At 35.3% G+C, this 24658-nt stretch overlaps 1 protein-coding gene across 4 annotated transcripts in view; it reads left to right on the plus strand.

Annotated features, from left to right (window-relative positions):
* R3hcc1l (R3H domain and coiled-coil containing 1-like) overlaps positions 1-24658 on the plus strand; it is a 78024-nt gene that overhangs the window by 31893 nt on the left and 21473 nt on the right. For all 4 annotated transcript variants that reach the window (XM_005407657.2, XM_005407659.2, XM_005407656.2 and 1 more), the window contains one exon: positions 12376-14177. In XM_005407657.2, coding sequence (XP_005407714.1) covers positions 12390-14177 — 1788 coding nt within the window. In that variant the 5' untranslated portion in view covers positions 12376-12389. The remainder of the gene's footprint in view (positions 1-12375; positions 14178-24658) is intronic.

Raw genomic sequence — 24658 nt, forward strand, 5'->3', positions numbered from 1 at the left:
CCCCCCCGTAGAGTTTTTCTCAAGGCTCATTCCTTTGGTCCTCTGTCATTCTCTAGGTGATTTTTATCTTGTTCCTTACTTAGCATCTTTATGATGATGATCCACAAATTTGGCACCAATTGTTACATCTCCCCTGACCTCAGACTTATTTCCATTTATTTTGTACCAGAATGTCCAGTAGATATTTGGAATCCTGTGTTTACGTAAAAACTTTGATTCTTTTTTTCTGTTTCCTTCTTCAGTCTTTTCCATCTTCATAAATATAACTATTATCACTGTGGTTGATTATACCAAAAAATCTGAACAACTCTTCTCTTCTATTTACATTGCTACAGTTAACCCACCAAGTTCTGTTAAGTCTTGCTTTCCAAATCTATTTATTAATCTCCTTGTGACTTCCTCCACGTCTACCCTGGACATACTTTAATAACTTTTGAACAGGTTTTTCTTCTCTTATTCCCTTATATTCATATATTGCTAGGAACATCTTTAGCAGAGATAAGTCAGATCATCTCTCACTCAACACATTGAAAATAAAATCAAAACTTTTATTAAAGCTTACAAACTCCTGTTTGTTCTGGCCCTTAGCTATCTTATTATACCTCTGTGTCCCTTCTTCCACTCTTACCATACTTGTTTTGCTGTTACTTTTTGTACATGCCTCAGAGCTTTTCCACTTGTTTTTCTCTTTTCTGGATCTTTGATAATTTGCGTATCTCACATACTTAATTCAGTATCAGATCAGGTGTTTACTCAGAGTGGCCTTCTTGCTTTATTAAATGATCTTTCCTTCTGAAACAGCCACACACTCGTTACTGTGTATCTCCATCCCTGCTTCATTTCATTCCATAGCTTTAGTCATTATTACACTTGATAGTATATGTTTTAATATTTGTTTGTTGTTTATTATCCCCATCATTAGAATATTAGCTTCATGAGGAACTTGTTTTATTTGTTACTGTCTTCTTAGTGCCTAAGATAAGACTTAGCACATAGTAGGTACTCAATAAATGTTTGTGGAGTGAATGAATATATAGATTCCAAATCTCAGTTGAGAGTGGAGGACAGCGTCACCTGTTGAAAGATTTTTCTCACTATGATTTAACACACGCTTGTTTTGTGCCAAATGCATAGATGAAAAGGCAAAAACCCTGGAGTGGAAGACATGCAAACAAACAGCCACTATAAAGAAAAATGATCATTGCTTTAATGAAGGTATATGTAAAGGTATATAGTGGGAATTTAAGGACCCAGCCTTATTATATCAGGGAGAGTCAGTGAACTCATAGAAGAGTTAATTTGACTTTTAGAGTTTTTTTTGTTTTTCTTTTTTTTAGGTGGGACTTGGAAGGATATGGAGGAGACTGTCAGGCAGGGATCTGACTGAGAAAAATAGTATACTTTAAAACAGGTGTTAGAAGAAAGCGAGGTGTATTTCTGGTTGGAATTGATCAAAAATGATGTCTGAAATTAGTAGTAGTTGAGGATGAGACTGGGTAGATAGGAAGTTGTGGGCGCCGCTGTGGAAAGAGTGCCCTCTTCTCCATCATTTGCCTGCTTATAGTAATTTTGTCCAGTAAAGATATGTATTATGTGTTCATTGTCTTTGCCTTTTCTTACACTGTATCTGTTTATAGTAATGCTCTATTTTACTAAAGTAGCATTTGATCTCTCTTAATAATCATTATGTACTTATAGCACATTAAACTGTGTAAGCTTATCTTTACATATTTTCCTGCTTTAGATAATTTCTCTTTAGTTTGCTTATTTATTTTTTGAATTGGGATCTTGTTGTGTTGCCCAGGCTGCTTTTAAAAATACTTTAAACTTGGGACTGGGGATTTAGTTCAGCGGCACAGTGCCTGCCTGGCAAGCGTGAGGTTGTGAGTTCGATTCCCAGTACCGGAAAAAACCAAAACCAAAACAAAAACAAAAAAATTTTAAACTTGTGTTAATTATATGCATTAATAGACTTTACTGTGACATTTCCATACATGTATAAATCATGCATTGATCATATCCACCCTACTTCTGCAGGATCTTCCTGTGTGTTGAATTTGTCAGCTTGATTGACCTTCCCATCTCAGCCTTCTGACTAGCTGAGACCATAGCGTGCTAGTTGCTTTCTTGGTTTGGTATAGTATTTCCATATTGCTGCAGCAGGCAAGACACAACAGGAAAAACAGACTACAGGTATTTTTGTCTTTGTGGCATTAGGGACATGGTAAGATCTTAGATCTCTGCTGTCCCATTAAAAAGTAACATGGGATACCAGTACTAACCACATATATTTTAAGTTCTCTAGTAGCCATTTATAAAAGCATAAAAGTAAACATAAGTTAATTTTAATGTCATTTATTCAGAATAATATTTCAGCATATAATTAATACAAAAATCATAATCAGACATTCAAAAAAATTTCTTTTGTACCAAATCTTTGAAATCTGGGAATGTTTTGTGTGTGCAATGTGCAATTCCGACTACCCCGATTTTAAGTACTTAGCAGCTGCCTGTGGCTAGTCTGTTGGATAGCGTAGTTCTAGAGCAGTAATGGTGAACCTTCTAGAGCTTTCAGCTCACTGAGGCACATGTGCTGTAGATTTGCCACCACTGTCGTACAGCATTTGTAAACCAAAAAGTAGAGTTTGCTGGGCATTGTGCAACAGTTGAGGGCATCTTTCTAACATCAAGTAATTTATATGATACAAGTTTTTTTTAATGTTGTCAATTACATTAAAGAGTTCCCTCATTTCTCCATTCATTGTTTTCCTACTTTCAGTAATTTTGTCCAGTAAAGATGTTTATCAGTGTTCATTGCTTTTGCTTTCTCGTATACCTGTTTATTGTAGTGTTCTGTTTTACTAAAATAGCATCTTTAACTTTTGGTGATTTTTAATTACAGAAATACTATGTTTATGGTAATAAATTTGAATAATATTGTGATGTGTATAATATAAAAATATAGTAATTATTTTAAGGTTTTTTTCTCTTTCATTTCCTACTGTGCCAGAGGTAGCCATGGTTAACAGATTAGACAGTAGTCTTTTTTTCCTTTCTTGCTACTTGAAAAGATTGGCACTTGGAAAGTGTCTCTTAAAAGTTGGCTTATTAAAATTGGAGATTACAGTTTTATGATTATTAATTTTTAAAAAAGACTGAAGTGGAAATGTTTGTTTTACTATATATTTATTAAAGCTTAGGTTGTAACTAACCATAGAGCTCATTCTCAGAATTAACAGAGAATAGAGGCTTAGCATGGATAAGGCCCTTGGTTCAATCCTCCAACAAAACAAAACAAAAGACTGATGTTACGTTTTCTTGGCACAGTTTTTCCAGTAAAATTGTATGATAGTCTGATAGCATCCTTCATTTTGTGCTTGATTTCCTAGCATTTATCTTACAGGCTAAACTAGTGTATAAATTTCACCAAAAGTATTGAGGGATTTATCAGTTTCTCAACAGATTTTCTTAATCTCTTGATCTCCTATTTTGTCATCATCCTTATTGAATTTTCTCTGTTGTTCCCTGGTTTGATTTTCCAGAATCTAAAGATTTTACTGTGAGATATGAACAGTTATATTTTCATAGGCTTTATGCAATTGTACATTCTTGGGCTGGGGATGTAGCTCAGTGGGAGAGGGCTTGCCTAGCATGCACAAGGCCTTGAGTTCAATCCTCAGTACCACAAAAAAGGAAAAAAAAAGAAATTGTACATTCTTTTCAGGAGTTGAATTTTCACATTTTAACTGGTTACATTATTTACTTGGTATTATCAGATATTTATATTCAGCTTTTAGTGCGAGATTGATAGATAAAGCCAGGAATAGTAGGTGCAGTTGATGTTAGTGATGTTAATGAACTTTTCAGGTTATCAGGACACACTGTAGTATTTCATGAGAAGGACTTTTGATTCCTTCTGTAAATTTAAGGGATTCAACTACTTTTTAGTAGTAATATCTCTTATGGAGACTTATGCTTGGCAGATGTCTATATGTGCACCATCTTATTTAATGTGCTCAATGCGACTAAAATAAGTCATTCTTTTATGTTTTCAATAAACTGAGGCTTAGAGTGGTACCTTCTGCCACACATAAACTTACATAACTTGACCAAGATAAGGCTTATAAGTGTGGAACTGAGATTTTTAACACAGGATTCTCACAACCGATCCTTGACCATGTGCGTTCTTGTATATGCACACATACTTTTATATGAGAAAAATAGATTGGAATTTCTTTTTTCACTTAGCATTACGTTTTGTATATAGATCCATTGTGTGGATATGCATTACAAAGGCATGCCTATTTACATTGTTTAGAGGCTTTTTAAATCTTTGTAACCAAGAGGCTTAGATTTTAATAGCCATGTGGGAAATAGATATAGAGGGATTGGGCCTAGGAGAGATGAGGAGTCACACTGAATTCATATTCTGAAGATTTAACTCAAAAGAGTTGTTTCCCTTACTTGAAGGGTAGACAAAGAAAAAAAATAAAGTACTCAGAGTCATAGAAAGAAAATAAGCTTTTCTGTTTTTACCTGGGCTCTGAATAAGAGGAAGTTTTCTTTGAGAATTTTTAACTACTGTGCAACCTTTGTGTGAGTTTGTACTTCATGTGTGTACTAACTACATGTTCTAGAGCACCCAATCTGAAAACATTACTGCAGAAGTACTCTACAGGAACACTTGCAGTCTTGCTGTGTTCTAGATAGTGCCCCACCAAAGCCGAGTTAATTACATGCAATTATAAAACAAGAACAAAACAGAAATTCCTTCATCAGAAATCAAAGATATAGTGAACAGATGAATTAAAGTTAAGAAAATAGAAATACTAAATATTATAAAATTAAATTATAAATAAAACTAAGTGCCACATTTATAATTATTCGGTAAATAAAAATGTTAAAATGATTAAAGATAGTAGAGAATACAAAACACTTTAAAAGAATAACAAAAATGCCACCTAAAAATATGAACAGAGCCAGGTTTCATGGTGCACACCTGTAATCCCATATACTTTGGAGGCTCAGGCAAATGGGTTCAAGATCACCTTGGGCTACACAGTGAGTTCAAAGCCATCTTGTACTGCATAGTGAGACCCTGCCTCTAAACGAACAAGAAGATCAGTGGCAGGGTAGGAGATAAGTAGAACTTACCTAAAAACAGTAGCCATTAAAATTCAAAAACTCATTGGATAGGTTAAAATACAAAATAGGTAGGGGTCAGAAGATAATTAAGGACAAAGTAAGATCTGAAGTGATTACTCTGAATGAATAGAGTTGATAAATGACCCAGAACTCAAACACTCAATTTCAGAGAGCACATTGTTACCAATAAGCACAGTGTTGTCCTGGTGACAAAATAATGCTGAACAAACACTTAAATAAAAAATTTAATCCAAATCCTTTTAAGCTTCTAGGCTCACACATTACTTTTAGGAAGTACAGAAACTATAAAAACTTACTAAACAGTATGGCATGCAGTCATCAAGCTTTGGAATGTAGGAAGTTCAAAGGGATAAACAGTCTTTTTAACAAACAAATAATTAAACAGGAAAAAACAGTAGAGTCATAATACTTTGATTAAAAGATCAGTGCAATGTTAGCTCTTTTTGGATCCTGTGTTTAATAAACCAGACTCCGTAAACTGTAATGAGAGGCAGTTGATACCATTTAAATCCTGGACATGTGCTAGAAGGAATTATTACTTTCTTGAGTATTGGTATTGTTTGTATTTTCCATTTAAAAAAATTCTAAAAATAATTTACTGAAATATTTACAGATGAAATGAAATGATACCTGGGAATTGCTTTAAAATTGATGGGTTAGGCGCGTACATGGATAAAATGAAGACCTATTGGCCATGATTTAAAGCTGGGTGATGAGTGTTTTAGCAGTTCATTATAATATTTTTTCTGTTATCTTTGAAAAGTTTTATAATGCTAATAAAAACAGCAATTACAAAAAGTTGGGAATGTAGCTAATTAAATCACTAACTGAAAAAGTTAATGAAAGAAAAATAGAATAGCCCTAATGAAAAGAGAAGGAAGAAAATAAAGATGAGGGTGGAAGTTAATGAAGTAGAAAAATAAAAACTAAAAATGATCTATACAACCAAAATCTGGTCTTTTGGAATAAATTTCTGGGAGGACTGATCAAACAAAAAAGAATGAAAGCACGGGTAAATGGTACTAAGAACCAAAAAGGAGGACACACTGGAAAATATAGTTGAGCTAAAGCAATAGCAGAAAGTACTAAGAGCAACTTGTGTATCATTAAACTTGGAAATGGAGGTCAAAAGACAGGTTTTCTAGGAAAATATTAATTGCTAGACTGAGTCAACAAGAGAATTTGAATAGACCTTAAACATTTTTAAAGAAAATTAATCATTTTAAAACATCATCAGAAATTTCCCAACAGATCTATAGATGAGTTATACCAAATAAGGAATAAAGCCTAGCTTTATATGGAAAATTTTAAGTTATATTGTATGTTTTGTGGTAACCTTATAACACAATTGTCATTCTTAGCACCAGGAAAGAAGGAAAAATCGGACTTGAATATATCTGTAAAATTTTCGGTATTAACAAGCCAAATGGTAGCCAAGTAGTTGTCTTGATATTGATTGTTCCACATTTTCCTGTTGTTTTGAAGTGCTACATTTATTATAAAATGAATTCCTGTATAGATATGTATCTGTTTCTGAGGAGTATACTTGTGTGCTTAGTCTAATCTCATATTTTTTTGTCTACCTGTTGAATCTGCATTCAAGATATTCTTACAGGCATTTTAATAAGTGAGAATTATAATGGTCTTGTAGTATATATTTGATATAGATATACAGTGCATAGTTTTTTGCACATCATTTGAAGAGAATGCTAGGGTCAGAACTCATCCTGTATCTTATATGAGGCATTTCTTTATTTGAAAAGCAGTTATAATTTAAATAAATTTTAAGTTGATGACACTTAAATATTCTTCAGAAACTAGATATATATTACATGTTTTCCATGAAAAATGCTTTCTGCCCTTACTCTTATTTCTGTTAATTAATATATATGAGTTATATACCTTGCCTTTTCCTTAGAGGAATTTGAGATGGGTTTAAAAAGGGACAAAGAAATAAATATTACCAGACATCTAAGATGGATTAATCATTAGGTTTAACATGAAACTCAATTCTTGTGTTTTTCAGAAGAAGAACTGGACATATCCTATGTCTAGTGAAGGGACCGTTCAACTTTGTCTGAGAGATATGTCTTTCTTTTTTTGTAGAAATTGGGACTGTTCAAATCCTAGCACTTGGGAGACTGAGGCAGGAGGGTTGCCTGAGTTTAATGCCAGTCCAAACTGCATAGTGAGTTCAAGGCCAGTCGGAACTGTATAGCGAGACCCTCTCTCAACTGCCTCCACACCATACCAACCAAAAAAAAAGAAAAGAAGTTACGCTTGGATAAAAGTAGCATTCAATTTTTCAATTTTGCAAAAGTTAGAAAGTATTTTCCAAATGGCATTTCCTGTAGCTACTCACCATGAGAGCTGAAAATTTTAACTTAGAGAATCTTAGCATCTGTTGTGAGGAACAATATATAATTTACCTTTTTTTTTAATAATATAGTTTTGTTTTCAGAAAAGCACCAAGGACTGATTTAAATGTGGAAGGTCGCTAAAGTTAGAAAATCATCATTTTACAGCCATACTAAAAACCGAATCATATAACCATTAGATTTAGTATTTAACACTTAGAGTGCTATATTTAGGGGAGAAGTCTTGATGAAGCAGCAGGGTATTTGCATGCTTTCAGAGTAACCACCGCACAGACTGCTTTTTTTTTTTTTTTTTAACAAGGGGAAAAAAGCAGTGAAACAGTAGAGAAGTTGGACAGTACCTTGATTGAGTGATCAAAGTTAAGAGCACCATTGAAAGATTGGCAATCATGTACCTTTAAACATGATTCCCTGAGGACGCTTCGCCACATTTGTAGTGTAATAGTTGAGAATGTATAACCTCACTGTGGTCTTGGGAACCTGTAAGACAAACTTAAACGAGGATTGTTCTCTGTAAAAAAGGATGAGGAAGAAGGCAGAGGGTGTGGCACAGTAGTGGAACACTTGTGTAGCGTGCACAATGCCCTGGGTGTTTGATCCCTGGCACTGCAAAAACAAAAAAATACACAAAATAAGAAGGAATGAGGAAGAGAGCTAGATTTCTAAAGTATCAATAGCGTAAAGGACAGTTGAAAGCTCTGGATGTGTTCCAGAATGTAAGATGTGAAAGAGACATGAAAACTAATGCAGTATCTGACCCTGAACTGGATCTTATATTGGAGGGGGAAATATGCTATAAAGGACATGACTGGAATAACTAACAAAATTGCAGTATTTACATTAGATGCATTAACAATGTTATATTAGTGTTAAATTTGTTGACCCTCATAACTGCACTGTTGTTATGTAAGAGAATATTCCTACTGAGAGGAAATGTATTCTAAGTAGATAGCATGAAGGACCACAGCATGTATAATTTGCCATCAAAGATTTCAGCAACAAAAATCAGTATAGGAGGGAAGAGATTCTACTATTGTTACTTTTCTAATTTGGGAATAGGTTTTTCATTATTCCCCATTAAAAAATTGGGACAGTATATATTGTTTAATTAAGATGCATTCATGTGATCTAACAAATAGAGCTTAGAGAATTTGTTCTAGAAGCAATGAATAGTTTTAACATACCTGTTAATTTTTTTCAAATATCAGATGCCCTTTGTGCGCCTTTAGTAAGTACTGGATCAAATCAATTCGTAGTTGAATTACTCAAGTGAATGTCTGAAATGCCAAAATTGTGTTGTTGATTGAAAAAGGATCCATGTTGAAATGCTAATTACAGAACATTCTGTTGTGAAAACATTGTGAAAATGTAAAATTCTGTTTTATTTTGTACTAGTTCACTTTCTCATAAAGATGTTTCAGAGAGTTGCTTTTAAAGGAAGCTATTGCTATTTTTCTCTCAAAGGGACTTTGAAACTATGGAAGCAGTCAGAAAAGTGCTGAAGTATAGGCCCAGTGTTTGAAAATACAACATAGAAAAAAAAATTTGAGGGCTGGGGATTTAGCTCAGCGACAAAGCGCCTGCCTGGCAAGCGCAAGGTCGTGAGTTCGGTTCCTGGTACCGGAGAAAAACCAAAAAAAAAAAAAAAAAAAAATTGAAAGGCATATTTTAGTAATTGACTGTCGTCCACCATAAAGAAGTCTTGAGTTTTTATTTCCTCCAGAAGATTGTGATTTTGCATGACTCAAATCAACTGTCTCCTACATGAAAAGGAAGGAAGGAAGGAGAAAGAAAAAATGATTTTGAACAGACTTGTATGCTAATGGTCTTTTCTGGATAAACTAGTTGCCAAATGCCCAGTAACTGAGTATCCTTCAGTTAAGCAAATTAGACCCATGAAAACACAACACTATGGAAAATTTAAAACTATTAGAGAAGAAAAGTAGAAAACATCAAGTGCTATAGTAAATGCCTGGGTAAAACTTTTTTTTTTTTTGAGATAGGGTCTTGCTGTGTAGTAAAGGCTGGCCTTGAACTCACTATGTAGTCCAGGCTGGCCTCAAACTCACAGTGATCTTCCTGCCTTACCCTTCCAAGTGCTGGGATTATAGCCATGCACCACCATGCCTGGATGGACATTTTTAATTCAAGATACATTTTTTATGTGTATGACAAGCATCCTTACTTTCAATGTAAAGGCCTTTTATGCTTGCACTTGTGAAAGGAATTCATAAAAATTAAAGCTTTAAATTGACAAGGATCTTGAAAGTCCACAAGATAGAGATACTCTTCCTTTTTTGTATCTGTGGGTTATTATGAAAAAAACTGGTTACAGCCAGTAGTGTATTAGAGCATCTTCTACTGGCCAGAGAGCCAATTGTTTAAATTTTAGTAGTTTTGCATACAGATTCCATTAAGTTAAAACTCAATATATTATTTATTGGTCATCTAAACTTAAAGTGTCAGATAAAATGCTACTAACATAAGTGTCATACTTTTACCTATTATATTGTGAATAGCTCAAAAAACAAGAATGTGTTCTTTCATTACTCAGAAATTATCTAATTTAATAAAGATATTGTTGACATTGACATAAAAATATCAGTCAGTACAGTAATACCTTGGTTCTTGAACACTTGTGTTCATAAACAATTCAGTTTGTGAATAGAAGCATTTGGCAAAATTTTGCTTCTGTTTGCGAACTCTGGATTGGGTTATGAATGCAATCTTGGCCATCTTCCCCACTCTGACACATGGTTGTGACTTCCTTTAGTTAAGATTGTAGTTGCAGACAGACCTGTGCACATTTGCTATGAAGCTTTTTTAGTGTACTTTTTAAGCACATACAGTACTACACAGTATTATTCAATCCAGCATGGCTCCAAAGAAAGTACAGAGCAAGTGTGGTGGTAAGAAGAAAGTGCAAGGGCTGGGGATATAGCCCAGTAGCACAAGCACCTGCCTGGCAAGTGTAAGGTCCTGAGAGTCCTGGTACCAAAAAAAAAGTGCAGAGCAGTAATAAAAGTGACAAGAATGTGCAGAATGGTAATGAAGGTGACTAGAATGTGCAGAGCAGTAATGAAAGTAACAAGAAACTACAGAGCAGGAATAGTAAGATAATGATTTTGAGGAAAATAACCATTAAATTGAAGAAGGAAATTGTAGAAAAGATGAGTGTGGTTTTGTGTGACTGATCTGGCTTCACAGTACAAAATGGCGAAATCCACAATCTTAACTACAGTATTATAAAGAATAAAGATGCCATCAAAGGAGCTGATATGGCAAAAGAAGCTAACCAAGCAGAGGACACACATGCTGGAAGAGGTAGAAAAACTTAAGAGTGGATGAATGAGAAACAGATGGCCAGTGGTAGCATTAGTGAAGCTATGATCGGTGAAAAAGCCAGGAAATTGCAGTGATATACTGCAAGAAAATCCCTCTACAAGTGTGACAAGTAATGAATTTAAAGCCAGTGGAAGATGGTTTGATAAATTCCCAAAGAGAAGTGGCATTTATAGTGTGATAAGACATGGTGAGGCTTCTAGACCTGACAAGGCTGCTGCAGAAGGCTGCAAGAAAGAATTTGCAGAATTCACGAAGGCAGAAGGATACATTGCTCAACAGGTCTTCAACTGTGATGAAACGTGGCTGTCCTGGAAGAAGATGCTGAACAGAGGCTATATCATGCAGGAGGAAAAAGCCACTGCTGGGGACAAGCCCATGAAGGACAGATTGATACTTTTGCTGTGTGCTAACGCGCAAGCACTTACCTGAAAATTAAGCCACTACTGGTGTACCATTCCCAGACCCCTTGTGCATTCAAGGAACAGAACAAAGCCAGACTACCTGCCATGTGGAGGGCCAGTGTGAAAGCTTGGGTCACAGTGCAGTTGTTCATGGAATGGCTGCACAAGGTGCTTCACTTATAACAGAATTGTGCCTTTTTACTGTCTTTTTAAAATTATGTACTTTTAATTGACACAAAGGAATTGTACATACCTAGGAGGTACATTATGACATTTGAGTACATGTGTATGTATGTATATGTGTGTAGTGATTAGATCAGGGTAATTGCCTTTCCTTTTTCCATTACTTTTCCCTTTCTAAAAGTCATACTTCTAAAGCAATCTCAGCCCAGGCATGGTGGTGCATGCTTGTACAATCCCAGAACTCTGAGAAGCTAGGAAGGAGCAGTGCAGGCAGCTTAGCAACTTAGTGAGACCTTGTCTCAAAATAAGAAATAAAGGTGGGCGCAGGAGCTGGGAGGTGTAGCTCAGTGCAACCCTGGGTTCATTATCCAGTACTCTTACCCACCCCTAGCAATCTCTTCTAGGAAGTATTTTTTGATTATAAGAATGTTTTTACTTATGTGTATATATATTGTCTAAATGTGACTTTTTGGGGTTTTCTTATACACCCTTCAAAGTAAAAATCTAAGCTTCAACAATATGGCGATGGCTATATTCTATCTTGTGAATACTTGATAGCCAGCTATCACTGATTACATAATCTTTTTAAAATTCAGCCCAAGCACAAGCTACTTATATGTAAGTAGAAACGATTTGGAAGTTAGAGGTTAATGGTTTAGGGAAATATGAAGAAAAAGGATATTTGGATAAAATTTGTGATCTCATGAGTTTCTTGGATTTTATTTTCCTTAGTTGCACACTTGACTGCATTGATCATTTTATAGCTCGTTTTACTTTTTTTTTAATTCAAAGATTTCTATAGAATGGATTAGTAGGCTCTCTACTTAGTCTTTAAAAATCTCTTGGTTCAATACACTGTAATTAGTTTTTGTTAATTAAGTCACTCTCTCTTTTTCTTTCAGACTGAGGTAGTGCCATGCAGGAAGAAGTGGAGAGATGCAGAGGCCGAACCAAAAGGCCTGACATGGCGCTTTATGTCCCTAAAGCTCGTAGGGGTACAGTTCTCCTGAAGACACGTGATAAGGAAAAAGACTGTGGTTCTCCTAACTCCCTGATGAAAGAACAACAAAAAGAAAGTTATCTTTCCCAAAAGCAGATCTTTGAAGACAAACCCGAGGTTCAGAGTATTAACCCTGATAAGAAGGTGAATAATTGTAAAGAAGGAAAGAAATCTTCAACAAAATTAAGAAAAGACACCTACCTTCATAAAAGAAATAAAGAGAGGGTTTGTACTAAGAAAGGACTCACAGTATCCAGCGAAGTATTGTCGCAAGAACATCAGCAAAAAGTCTCAAATGCTGGGATTATGCCTAGAGTACCTTTACAAAGACATTTTAAACCAAAGACAGTGGAATGTTTGGAGGTTCATGATACAGATGTGACAGGATATGAAGGAATACTTCTACCACAGTCTTGTTCAAAAATTACTGAGGTTAATCAGGTTCTAAGCAGATCATGTCAGAATATGGAATTATGTGATTTCATTAGACATGAACTAAGTGGGGAAAACTTTGAAGACAAAGATTTGGGAAGCAGAACTGAAACTGATGCCAAAGTTGTGGAGATAATACCTCAGCTTCCTAGAGGTCTTACTGCTGTATTAAAACCTGAGAATGAGATTGTAACAGCAGAAGTATACTTGGATTCTGAACGTACACAACAAAGCATACAAATGCCAGATGGAACGTTGAAGCTCAGCAATGGAAGCATCACTGCTGCTTTTGTTTCTGGAAGTCCAGATGTTGTCACTGATCAGACTTGTGTAGACTTTGGAGTTGAGAATATAGCTGATGTAGCCAACAGTACAGATTTCATCTTGGGTCACAAAGGTGTAGATTCCATTCCTGAGACTCAGGCTAGCATTGCTCATAACAAGACTATGGTCAGCAAATTAGAGCACACAAGTAGCATTATTGATCCAGCAATGATTAGAGGATGTGAGGAGAATGACAGCACTGCTGATGAGTTATGTGGAAAGTATAAACCTCCTGATACAGCCGTCCTTGCTCACGAAACAGAAAATGGATCTAGGAGTGTAGATGACATTACTAGTAAAGCATATATGGTGGACATTACAGGTGCCACATGTGATCATATAAATGTAGGTAGTAGCCCTTGTGTAGTTCGACTAGCTGATACTTGTAGTGATACAAGTAGATTGTCAGAATACATAGAAATGTGTTCAGATGCAGCTCCTCCTCATTTAGTTAGAAGTGAGAATGACTCGGAAAATTTCAGCAACCTGACTTGCTCAGATACTTACGCTGAAAATATTTCATGTAGTTTTACAGAGTCAACAGGAAAGTTAATAGAGAGTGTGTCAGATTGTTCTTCCTCCTTACCTATTAAGAAGATTGCTGGTAGTAATTACAACACTTTCTTGGACTCTGAACTGCATATGTCAAATGGGACAAAAGAACTTTCAGGGAGTGCCTTGGGCAATGATCTGGATATTACTGGTGCTATAAGAGATGAATTACATGAACTAAGAATTGGTAAAGAGTTGAAAACAAAAGAACAAGATGACTCAGAGAATATAGAACTTGGTGTATCATTTCCTGTTAGAGAATCATCTATGGAAACATCCATGGAACTAAAATCAGCTGAAACTTCTCAGGTAGCAGAAAATACTGCTGTGGAGGAGAGCTGGGAATCTATGTTTAATGATGACGGTGACTGTGTAGATCCACGTCTTCTACAAGAGGTATGTTCACTTGAAGTTGATGTTTAGACAATTTATAAATTTGGGGAACTTACATTTGGAGGTAATTTTGATAGACCTTTTTTTATGTTCATCCATTCACTCATACTCAAGGGTCCCTGCAATAACCTGGCAAGATTGTAGATTGAGGAAGGAATAGATTTTTAAGTTAAAACATACAGAATTGAGCTCTATCTACAGTAGCCAAGCCTAAGAGATCTTACTGAATAGCTTAAGGATGAATTTAGTGGATTCTGGCTATCTGTTGAGGAAATACACAGGGAAACTTCTTTCAGAGGGCTTTTCTGTATTGACAGGATGTGTTTCACACGAGCCCACTTGGGGAAAGGAGAATAATTTATAACTGTTACTCATATTTACCTTTTTTAGTGGGTGTTGATATGTTGTTAAACACTGTAGAGGAGGCATGTCCAGCTTAGAGCCTGTTGGGTGTTTCCCCCTAGGGGCTTGCTGGTTTTTTTGCCCCTTTTTTTCTGAGCAAAGAGAAATTGTCTTAGGCTACTTACACAATATGTAATATAGTTAATGTAGATAAGTAATAAAACTTCCTTTTTAAAATTTTTATTATAAAGGCAAAAAGCAGTCCACACATTGGGTACACTTGCTATAAAGGGAAGGTGGTAGAGAAGGGTAAAAGACAGTATGTCTGTTTCTTAAGGGATTTATATTAAGTTGAATAAATGATTGCTTAGCATCCTAGAAAATATGAATGAATAGTAATACTTGCCAGTTAAGAGTGCATAAATCATAAAATATTGGATGGATTTGAAGGCCTGATACAAATTACTTAGTTCTTTTTATTTTTTTAATTTATACATCTAATTTTTATTCAACATTTAAATTCCTTACTATAAATTAAATCCATTAGTTGTAAATAGAACCACTCTCTTTCCCTCATTGTAGTAAGTTCGCATAACCTTTGCTTGAAAAACAAAAAATGATTTCCCTGTGATTCCCAGTTGTATAAATGAAGAAATTAAAGCTTAGTACTCAGACCATTAGGAAAGGCAGAATCAGGATGTCAATATAGTTGTGTTTTAAATCTACCTAGCATTTATGTTCTGTCTTTCCTCACCTGAAAGTTTTGAGCCACTTCAGAGAGCCTTTTAAATACTGAGCAATGAGTCTTTTGTTTCTGACAATTTGACAGTTTATGTGAAAGTACAGATAAATTATCATATGCCTGGGAGAGACCCTTGTGAGACTGAAGAGGGTAGCCTATTGGACAGAACTGATTTTCTATTACTGGGCAATCCCACCTCATTGTTAGGTGCTTACACAGAGTTTCATTACTTCCTACTGTTCAGTCGGGAAACATCACACCTTAAATACGCCTTAGAATGAACTGTAGAACAGAGAGTAACTATAATTGAGCATTGACGAACCTTGTTTGTTTGTTTGTTTTGAAACAAGGTTTCACTGTGTAGTTCAGGTTGGCCTTGAACTCACTATGTAGCTCAGAATGGCCTCAAACTCATGCAATCCTCTTGCCTCAGCCTCCCCAGTGTCAGAATTACAGGCATGCGCCTCATGCCCAGCACTCTTTTTAATTTGCATGCCAAATTGTATATGTAGGTGCATTTCTGTATAACTTTCACCAGATTCACAAAGTGAATCCAAAAGTGTGATTTTTGGACTAGCAGCATGAACATCATCTGGAACTTCTTAGAATTGTGAACTCTGTGGTCCAACAACAGGTATATTTATAACTTTTTTAGGTAACGCTGATCATGTAAAGTTTGTGTATTACCACTGCTCACAGGTAATACACAAATGCATATCAGAATTTAGGTGGAAATCTACAGATGGTAGTTGGCCCACAGTTAGAAAAACATATGTACAGAGGTTTGAGACCCAAATCAGGTGAAGAAATACTAATAGGGGAAGTTAGCTGAATTTAGAGGTTTTTAAGGATGAAAGCATTGAGAGAAGGCCTTAGTCTGAGAAAGGAAGCAGTTCACAGGAAGTGACAAAACAACTGGAGAAGACAGGTACACACACACACACACACACACACACAGAGAATAAGTTCCTCAAAATAAAGGGCATAGCATGCAGAGCTTTTTATACATGGTAGTAGTTACTAAATCTTTATTCATGGATGGAGATGATAGGACAGAGTTAGAGCTCTCTTTTTAAGGGTGATCTCCAGGGGCTTTCCTTTTTTTGTTGCTTAGGGTCTCACTCTGTTGCCCTGGCTGGTTTTGAAGTCCTGGACATAAGCAGTCATGCCTCGGCCTCTTGAGTGCTGTTGGGACTACAGGGGCATGCCACCTCACCTGGCTCCAGAGGCTTTCAAAATGTTATTGCTGCTGGAACTCAGATTGTGTGTGATAGCTTAGGGATATCGCTTATGACCAGTGAGGAGTGGTCAAATGTGCAGCTCCATTTTTAGGTGAGGTGCAAAAGAATTTAGGGAAAAACTTAAGTATTTTGAGGAGTGTAGTAACAAAGCAGATAGTGACATGACTTAAAGTTGGCAGTGGCAAAACAATGGAGTATGTAGCGTTTTAAGCTGAAGAGGACCAGTATGTGATGTCTCTTGGAGCAATGTACGAAGAGATGGGGTCTGTGTTGAGGGATGAAGATGGATAAAAGTAGAAAAGAGGGAGATAGATTGAGAATGCAAGTACCAGATTCAACTCTAACATATGTTCTCTTTTACTTTGAATTTTAAAAATGTAATATTAAAAGATGTCACAGATTTAATTATATTAATAGCTCTTTGGTCATTTTTACTCTTAGTTTATTATTTATATTGTTCCAAATATAATTTATTAAATGCTATACTAGAGTGCTTGTCTACCTTGAAATTTTTGCAGCCTAAGAGTTTCTTTGGCTTTTTTCCCAGCTGGCCTACTTATTGATAATGACTAAACATATAGAGGCCATATCTAATAAGCAGGAAGGTATGTGTAGAATAGGGTATGGTAAACAATGGCATGTGAAACAATTTACTGTGACATTGGAACTTCTGAAACTGCCTGAGGAAGCAGAGCATAGTTATTGAGCTCCCAGAACTACAATCCTTGATGAATCTCCAAAGGTTATCCTTACTCTCCTAAAGCCATGATACAGAGTACCCAAAAATTTAAGTTAGTAATTGATAAATAAGAGAACATTGGCATGTCTTCTTTAAGCCCTCTAAGATTTTGGTTCAAGATCACAGAAATTGTTCCCTAGCCTTTACTCTGTCCTGTATTGATCAGCAGGTTTATTGGAGTAGGATACCAGTATCATTATAATCATCTTGTTGATAAATACTGGCATCTGGCACCTTCATTAGCCATATCTGGTTTTTGTTTCAGTTTTTAGATAGAGATAAGTAAGAATATCCTGTATTGTAAAGCCTTCCATTCAGACAGTTTGTTTCAGAAGTCCCTTAAAGAGTGTATAACCTTGGAAAAAAGAGTAAAGGATTAGCATCTGTTCCTACCCTCCTTCTCTATATGTGCTAACACATTTTCACACTGTCTTCCCTAGTCTTTTGCAAAAATGCTATTCATTTTTAAGTAGAAAACCCAAAATAGAAATGAAAAGCTTACAGTCTAGCCACTTAAACCAAATTATAGCTATATATCATATTTCACCCTCTAGAGGCCTTGTAAATAGTTGGCAACCTATCACCTTTCAGTTAAATAGCAAATACTGAGCACTTGCAATCTGACAAAAATATGAATTGCAAATAGCTTGATATGTTACTACTATATTAAAAGCATTGTATTCCTTCACAGCCTTTGCTCTAAAGTTGCTTGCATTTTATTTGGGGAGACAGTATGTAACCATAGGACTAGATAATAACATAGCAATTTGAAGGGTAATTAATATAAAACAACATATGAAAGAGCCTTATCAGAGGTGTACTAAAACTAGTTGATTGTTTGATGAGTGACATACTGGCTAGCTCCAAAGGGAAATTAGATCTCCTAGGGCTAGACTTATTGATAGAACTTCATGATGGCAAGGCCATAAAGTTAAGAGATTACATTTCCCACTTCAGTATTCTGTGTTTTTAATTTCTTTTTTTTTTTTTTAATTAATGGACTATTTTTTGAGCAATTTTAGGTTTACAGAAAAAAATGAATAAAGGATACAGTTAGCACGTACCCCCTCACTTTTCTGGTACTATTTCTATATTTTCACAGTATTTTTATTTCAGCTCATTTAAAAAAAAATTGTAATTCATAATTTGATAAAGATTTCTGAATGTGTTATTGACTGCCTAAGTGGGGATGTATAGGTTCACTTTCCAAATGTTATACATTCTGATGCAATCTTTTGGGTCATCCAGTGAAGAAGCTTTTTGAATTATGTGCTGTATTTTTTGATCCTTTAGTGGATGATGAGTAGATCTCCGATTCACACACAAAGATTCCATTGCTTTTGTTTTCTTTTTTTGTTTTGTTTTCTCTCCTCTCCCCTCTTTCCTCTCTTTCTTCCTCCCTTCCTTACTTCCTTCTGCTGGGTGACTCCCAAAATTAAAAAATCTCACTTCTGAGCTCTGTTAGATTTGCTGCATAATTTTTTTCCTTCTGAATCAGCATACAAGCCAGCAGCATTTTAATTCTGATATTGTTTAAAAACTAAAGAAAAGTAAACAGTTCTGAGCTTACATTGTCAACACAAGCGGGCTTTTATTTAAGGAGTCTTTTTTTTTGAAGCTTCGGAGGTTTTATTTTTCTTTTTTTGGAGACAGGCAGCTTGGCCTTGGGCTCACTGTGTAGCCCAGAATAGCCTCAAACTCATGGCAATCCTCCTTCCTTAGCATCCCAAATGCTGGGATTACAGGCATGTGCCACCATTCCCAGCTTTTAGAGGTTATTGTTATCCCTTGTTCTGTCCTTTTTAGGGTTTTTTGTTTCCATGATCTGCATGAGATGTGGTATGTGGGGTATGGTTGGGGCACATGGAGAAGGGATAATGATATGACTCATGGTTATATCATTTAATTGTTGAGTGACAGTAGCAGGAAGGGGGATATGGAGAGAAGGTTAGCAGAGAGGATTAGAATTTATATAGTGGTTGGGATAAACAGATGAGAAAACTTTGTCCAAAATTAAGCATTCATTTATATTAAAAGCTTGGTGAAAGACAAAATATATCTTTGAGAGAACTGAATCTTATCTACACTCTTTTTAAAAAATAATTTTATCATTTGTATCAGAAAGTACTAATTTGCTTGTTACTCTCTTGTGGGGCTTCAGGAAGGAGTGCTAAGGAGGAAAGGAATGACACAGATATAGATAGGGACTTAAGGCATTTATAATAAACTGCAGTCCTTCAGATGATGGGTTATTTTGCCTTATTTCTTGCTGGAGTCAGAATTACCTTCTTAACCTAGTGGGTGTGAGCTGCTGTTGAAGACCAGAAGTACAATTATCTGTTGCTAAGAGGGATAGGACTAATATCCTCTAAAGTAATTTAGGAGAAATTTTGTTATGGAAGAAGAGCCTTGCATATGATAAGAGACTTTAGGTCACTTAATGTAGTATAAGGAAAGAATAGATTATGGTCTCAAGCAGTGATGGTGAACCTTTTAGAGCTTTCAGTGATACAGTCTTCTGCAGTACGCATGCCATAGGTTCACCACCACGGGTCTAGAGAAATCAGACGAGAAGCAGAGTGACAAGAAATGCAGATTTTGTCTGCTTTGCAATTTTTCTTTGGTTTCATAGATAGCTATAGACTGGGAAGATTCAAACGTTTACCATTCCTCTGCTTGACTTAGTTTTATTATTCCAGCTTAGTTTAGTCTTACCATTCTACTTAATCAGTGAAGTCTCTCTACTAGTCCTTTCAAACATATTGGGAAGAGGAAGAAAAGCATAATTTCCTGCCTTCTCAGTCTTCCTCTTAACTGTAAATATAATCTACTAGTGTTTACACTGCTCAGTGGATCTTTATAGCATCTTTCTAAAAATGCCAAGGACAATCTGTGGTGTTAACCTTTCTGTAATGTCTGAATAGGATCTAGGTCTAGGCTTATGTTACTTTGGGATATTCACTTGTTTGTATATTAATGTATTATACATTATCATTCATGGGAGAGGACTAGACCTTTCAAATTTGTTCTCTGACACTGAATCAGTAAATGATCATCTGAAACATTGGAGAGATACATACTTTGGTAACTTTTTTTCTTTTCTTTTGTCCTTTTTTTTCCCTTCCTCTAGTATTTCCTCTTTATTCTTTTTTATCTGTACCCTTTGTCCAGTGCTGTGGGCATAGCTTTCACCTACTGGTAATTTGAGGTATAGAAATGTTGCCAATACCTATTCTACAAAAATCTCTAGGTGTATCTGGAATGGGATTCTATGCATTCTTTGCTACAAATTTTATGATGCTAAAGTGCATTTCTAGCCTTGGTTTCTTGATGAGGTCAGTGGAAACAGCCTAGATATATTGGATAATTTGCAGATAGGGATTATCATTGGAGACCTTATCCATTCTTACACTTAATGTATAAAATATTAAAGTGGAAAAGTTTGAATTTATACTACTGTTAAAAAGGACTTATGCACAAAGCAATATGAAAGAGTCTGGAGTTACAACTTATAGCTGAGCATTACACAGTATTATCACTATTTGTTTTAGGAATTCTATTGGGATGTTTTTGGACTTAGATCATGAAAATTTTGAGAACATTTCAAATACCTGTTCTGTTTTTTTAAATAAATGGTATTATTTGTCTATTTGCCAAAGATGGAAAGTAAAACATTTTAACTCTGGATATTGATTTATTCATGACATTAGCATGGACCAACATGAGAAATTCTTGGCTGCTATTGTCAGTGTTTTGTGATATGTAATACCTTAGAATCAAATTCAGATAATACAGGAACTTTTTTTTTTTATTTATAGCTTAATTCTGTTCCATTAGGCAAATTTTTAATTTCTCAAGATTTATAATAAATCACATAAAATTTTAAATTGATTTTCTTTAATAGAAAGTCAGTTAATAAACCATTAAGTAGCTACAAGTTAACAGTAGAAAAGAAAAACAGAAATAAATGGCTTGAGTAACCTAACTTACATAGTTGACCATATGGATTAGTTCTGTGAAAATAGTTTATAGGACTTTTATTAGTTTTTTTTTTTTTTTTTTTTTTTTTTCTGGTGATATTGGGGATCAGATCCAGGGGTTCCTACATGCTAGGCAAGCACTTTACCACCGAGTTATATCCTCAGCCCTTTTTATTTTGTTCTGAGACAAGGGGTCACTAATTGCTCAGGGTAGCCTCAAACTTGTGATCCAGTCTCAGCCTTCCAACTAGCAGTGGTTACAAGTGTGTGCCATCCTCCCTGTCTGGCTGACATAGTAACTTTTGAATCAATTGGAATAATGTATATCCACCAACTTGTGGTGAAGTCTTGTTGTCCCTGTAGACTTTTAATGCCTGTCATATTTAAAATTGTTATAACTATAACTATAAAGTGTTTTATTGTGTATAGCTGTGTTTGAGTAAAAGCACTCACAAAAATACTCCTATCTTCCAACACCTCAGCCAAGATTATATTATAGTTCTTGAATTTTAAAGACTAGAAACTAGAACTTTATCCTGTCCTTTGAGTTAGAACTGCATGCCACTTTTAAAAAGTGAAATATTAGTACTGAAAGTTGGTTTTCAACCATATGATCCAGCCGTCTAGCTTGTGGATATATATTAAAAGGAGATAACATGAACATATATGGAAGAGATATCTGCACAACCATGTTTATTGCTGCACTATTTATAATAGTTAAGATATGGAATCAACCTTGGTGCCCGTCAACAGAGGATTGAGGAAAGAAATGTGGGATCTATACATACTGGTATATTATTCAACCATAAAAATAACAACATTCTGTCATTTGCAGCAAAATGGAGGGAATTGGGGGGACATTGTTAAATAAGATACATCAGATGTAAAAGACAAATACCATGTGTTTTCATATGTGAATGCTAAAAAATGTCAGTCTGAATGTAGAAGAGTGATTGCTAGAGGTTGGATAAATCAAGCAGAGTGGATAAAGATCACCAATCCACAGAAGTAGTAAGTTCTAGTGTTGTACAGCACAGTGGTTGACTATAATTTATAATAACCTATTACATATTTTTTAATAACTGGAAGAGAGGAACTTGCAGACTCCAGACACAAAGCAATAAGGAGATGAAAACATTACTTATCTTAATTGGCTCAGTACATACTGTGTTCATGTACTGAAAGATCAAGTGCTACCTGATAAATATGTACAATTAATACATGTCAAGTCTGAGGAACACCACAAAACTATGAACACCTTGACCATTTTTTAATAACTATATTGTAGCCCTAGCCTAATCTAGTATACTGTACTCTGGTCTGGCCACCTTTGGTTTTATAGATACGTAAGTAAGGCTTAGAAAAGTACTTAACTAGCTAAGGTTGGTTAGTGCCAAATTCAGTACTAAAATGATTCTATTTTTCCTGATTACTAGCCCTGGGCACTTTCCATGACCTTTGCCTCTGAGAGTTCTCTAACAATCAACAGATACGAAGTAGCTGTTCTGTGCCCAGCTATGTTCTTGGTGATATGGGGGGTAAAAGAGAAGAATAAAATGTTTATGTTTATAGTGTTCGGGAGCTGATGAGACATAGTCTCACTCAGAAAAATGACTGAAGGGGAGTGAGTTTTCTATTTCATTGAAGTGAAAATGCTGTTGTTTGTGAAATACACAATTAGGAATCACTAAGAAAGAAAAACTTCGACATAGCACTTTTCAACTCAAATTTTAATTTTATGCCTACTAAAAAGTCTTATATATGTTTTTATATATATAGGTATATAAATAGGTATACTGCCATTACCTATTATATATAAACTGAAACTTAGCCTTCCTTTCCAACCTCACTTCCATAATTGGGCTACCATAACAAAATATGGTTAGCTTAAGCAACAAAAGCTTATTTTCTCACAGTTCTGGAGACTAGAAGTATGAGATAATGGCAGTATACCTATTTATATACCTATTTATATATATAGGTAAGGTAAATTAATAATAATTTTATTAAAACTTTATGTTCATGGTCTAATTCTTTCCAATACTTTCTTGATTCAGTCATTGATTTTGATGCTTTTGTATCTATCATTTACTGTTCACTATGTCATCAAGAATGTTGGTCCTCCCTTCCTCTTTCTTTCCTTTTTTTATGTGTGGGGGCAGGGGGCAGTACTGGGATTTGAACCCAGGGCCTTCACACTAAGCTACATTTCTAGCCCTTCTTATGTTTTATTTTGAGACAAGGTCACATGAAGTTATGAAGTTGCCCAGACTGGGCTCAAATTTGCAGTGCTGGTGCCTCAGCCTCCCAGAGTGCTGGATAGGCATGTGCCACCATGCCCAGCTCATTTCTGAAAGTAATTCCTGCAAGAACCAAAATTCATTGTTGCTAGATTCTTAAGCCATCCTTTCAATTATGTGCAGGTGTTTTTATATGTTTTTCTTTCACACTGCTAACTACCTTCTTTGCCAGTTTTGGTATTGGTGCTTTTGATGCTTATAAATATGTAAACTAGCAGTGACAACATGGGTGATAATAAGATACATTCTGATGTTGGGGATGTTAAAAAGTGAAAAAAAGGTGCATTAGGACTAATGGGATGTAGTATCTATAACCATGTGATACGTAGTATGGGGAAATGAGAGACCATCAAATTAGAGTTAAATAGGGAAATTTTCAAGAGAAATATTGAAGCTATGTCTTGGATGAGGAAAGATCACAAGCAGACTGCAGGAATAGCCTGTAAAAATTACAGAATGTTCTCAGGTCCTTAATTTGTCAGTATCAGAAGTCTAGATGATTTATTGATTTGGATTTTCTCCATGATTTATTAACGAGGACAAGTTTATTGGTAAAGGGAAAGATAAAAGTATCATTTTGCTCACAAATTTCAGAGTGCCATCTAGAATTGTTTAAAAAATATATGTTGCATAAATCAAGTCATTATTGATAGCTCTTGATAGAATCAGGCTTGTTGACTTGCCTTTGGGTAGTTAATTACCTTGGGGCATGTGTGTTTTATTCATTCCATAAATACATATTGAATCTCTAATTTGTGTAAGATAATGTATAAAATAGAGGAATGTAGAGCTAAATAGGATACATCTCCTACAGTTGAATTATAGAATGAGAATTTTGGTGGGGAAACTGAAACTTAGCCTTCCTTTCCAACCTCACTTCCATAATTGGGCTACCATAACAAAATATGGTTAGCTTAAGCAACAAAAGCTTATTTTCTCACAGTTCTGGAGACTAGAAGTATGAGATAATGGCAGTATTGTTGGCATCTGAGGCCTTTCTCTTGGGTTTATACATTGCCATCTTCTCTCTTGTCTTTGCCTGGCCTTCCCTTTGTGTTTATTTTGTCCTTATTTCCTCCTCTTTGCAGGACACCAGTCATTGGATTAGGACCCTCATGAACTTATTTTAACTTTATTACC

This window comes from Chinchilla lanigera, unplaced genomic scaffold (assembly GCF_000276665.1).
Source record: "Chinchilla lanigera isolate Chin_1 unplaced genomic scaffold, ChiLan1.0 scaffold00106, whole genome shotgun sequence".
NCBI lineage: Eukaryota > Metazoa > Chordata > Mammalia > Rodentia > Chinchillidae > Chinchilla > Chinchilla lanigera.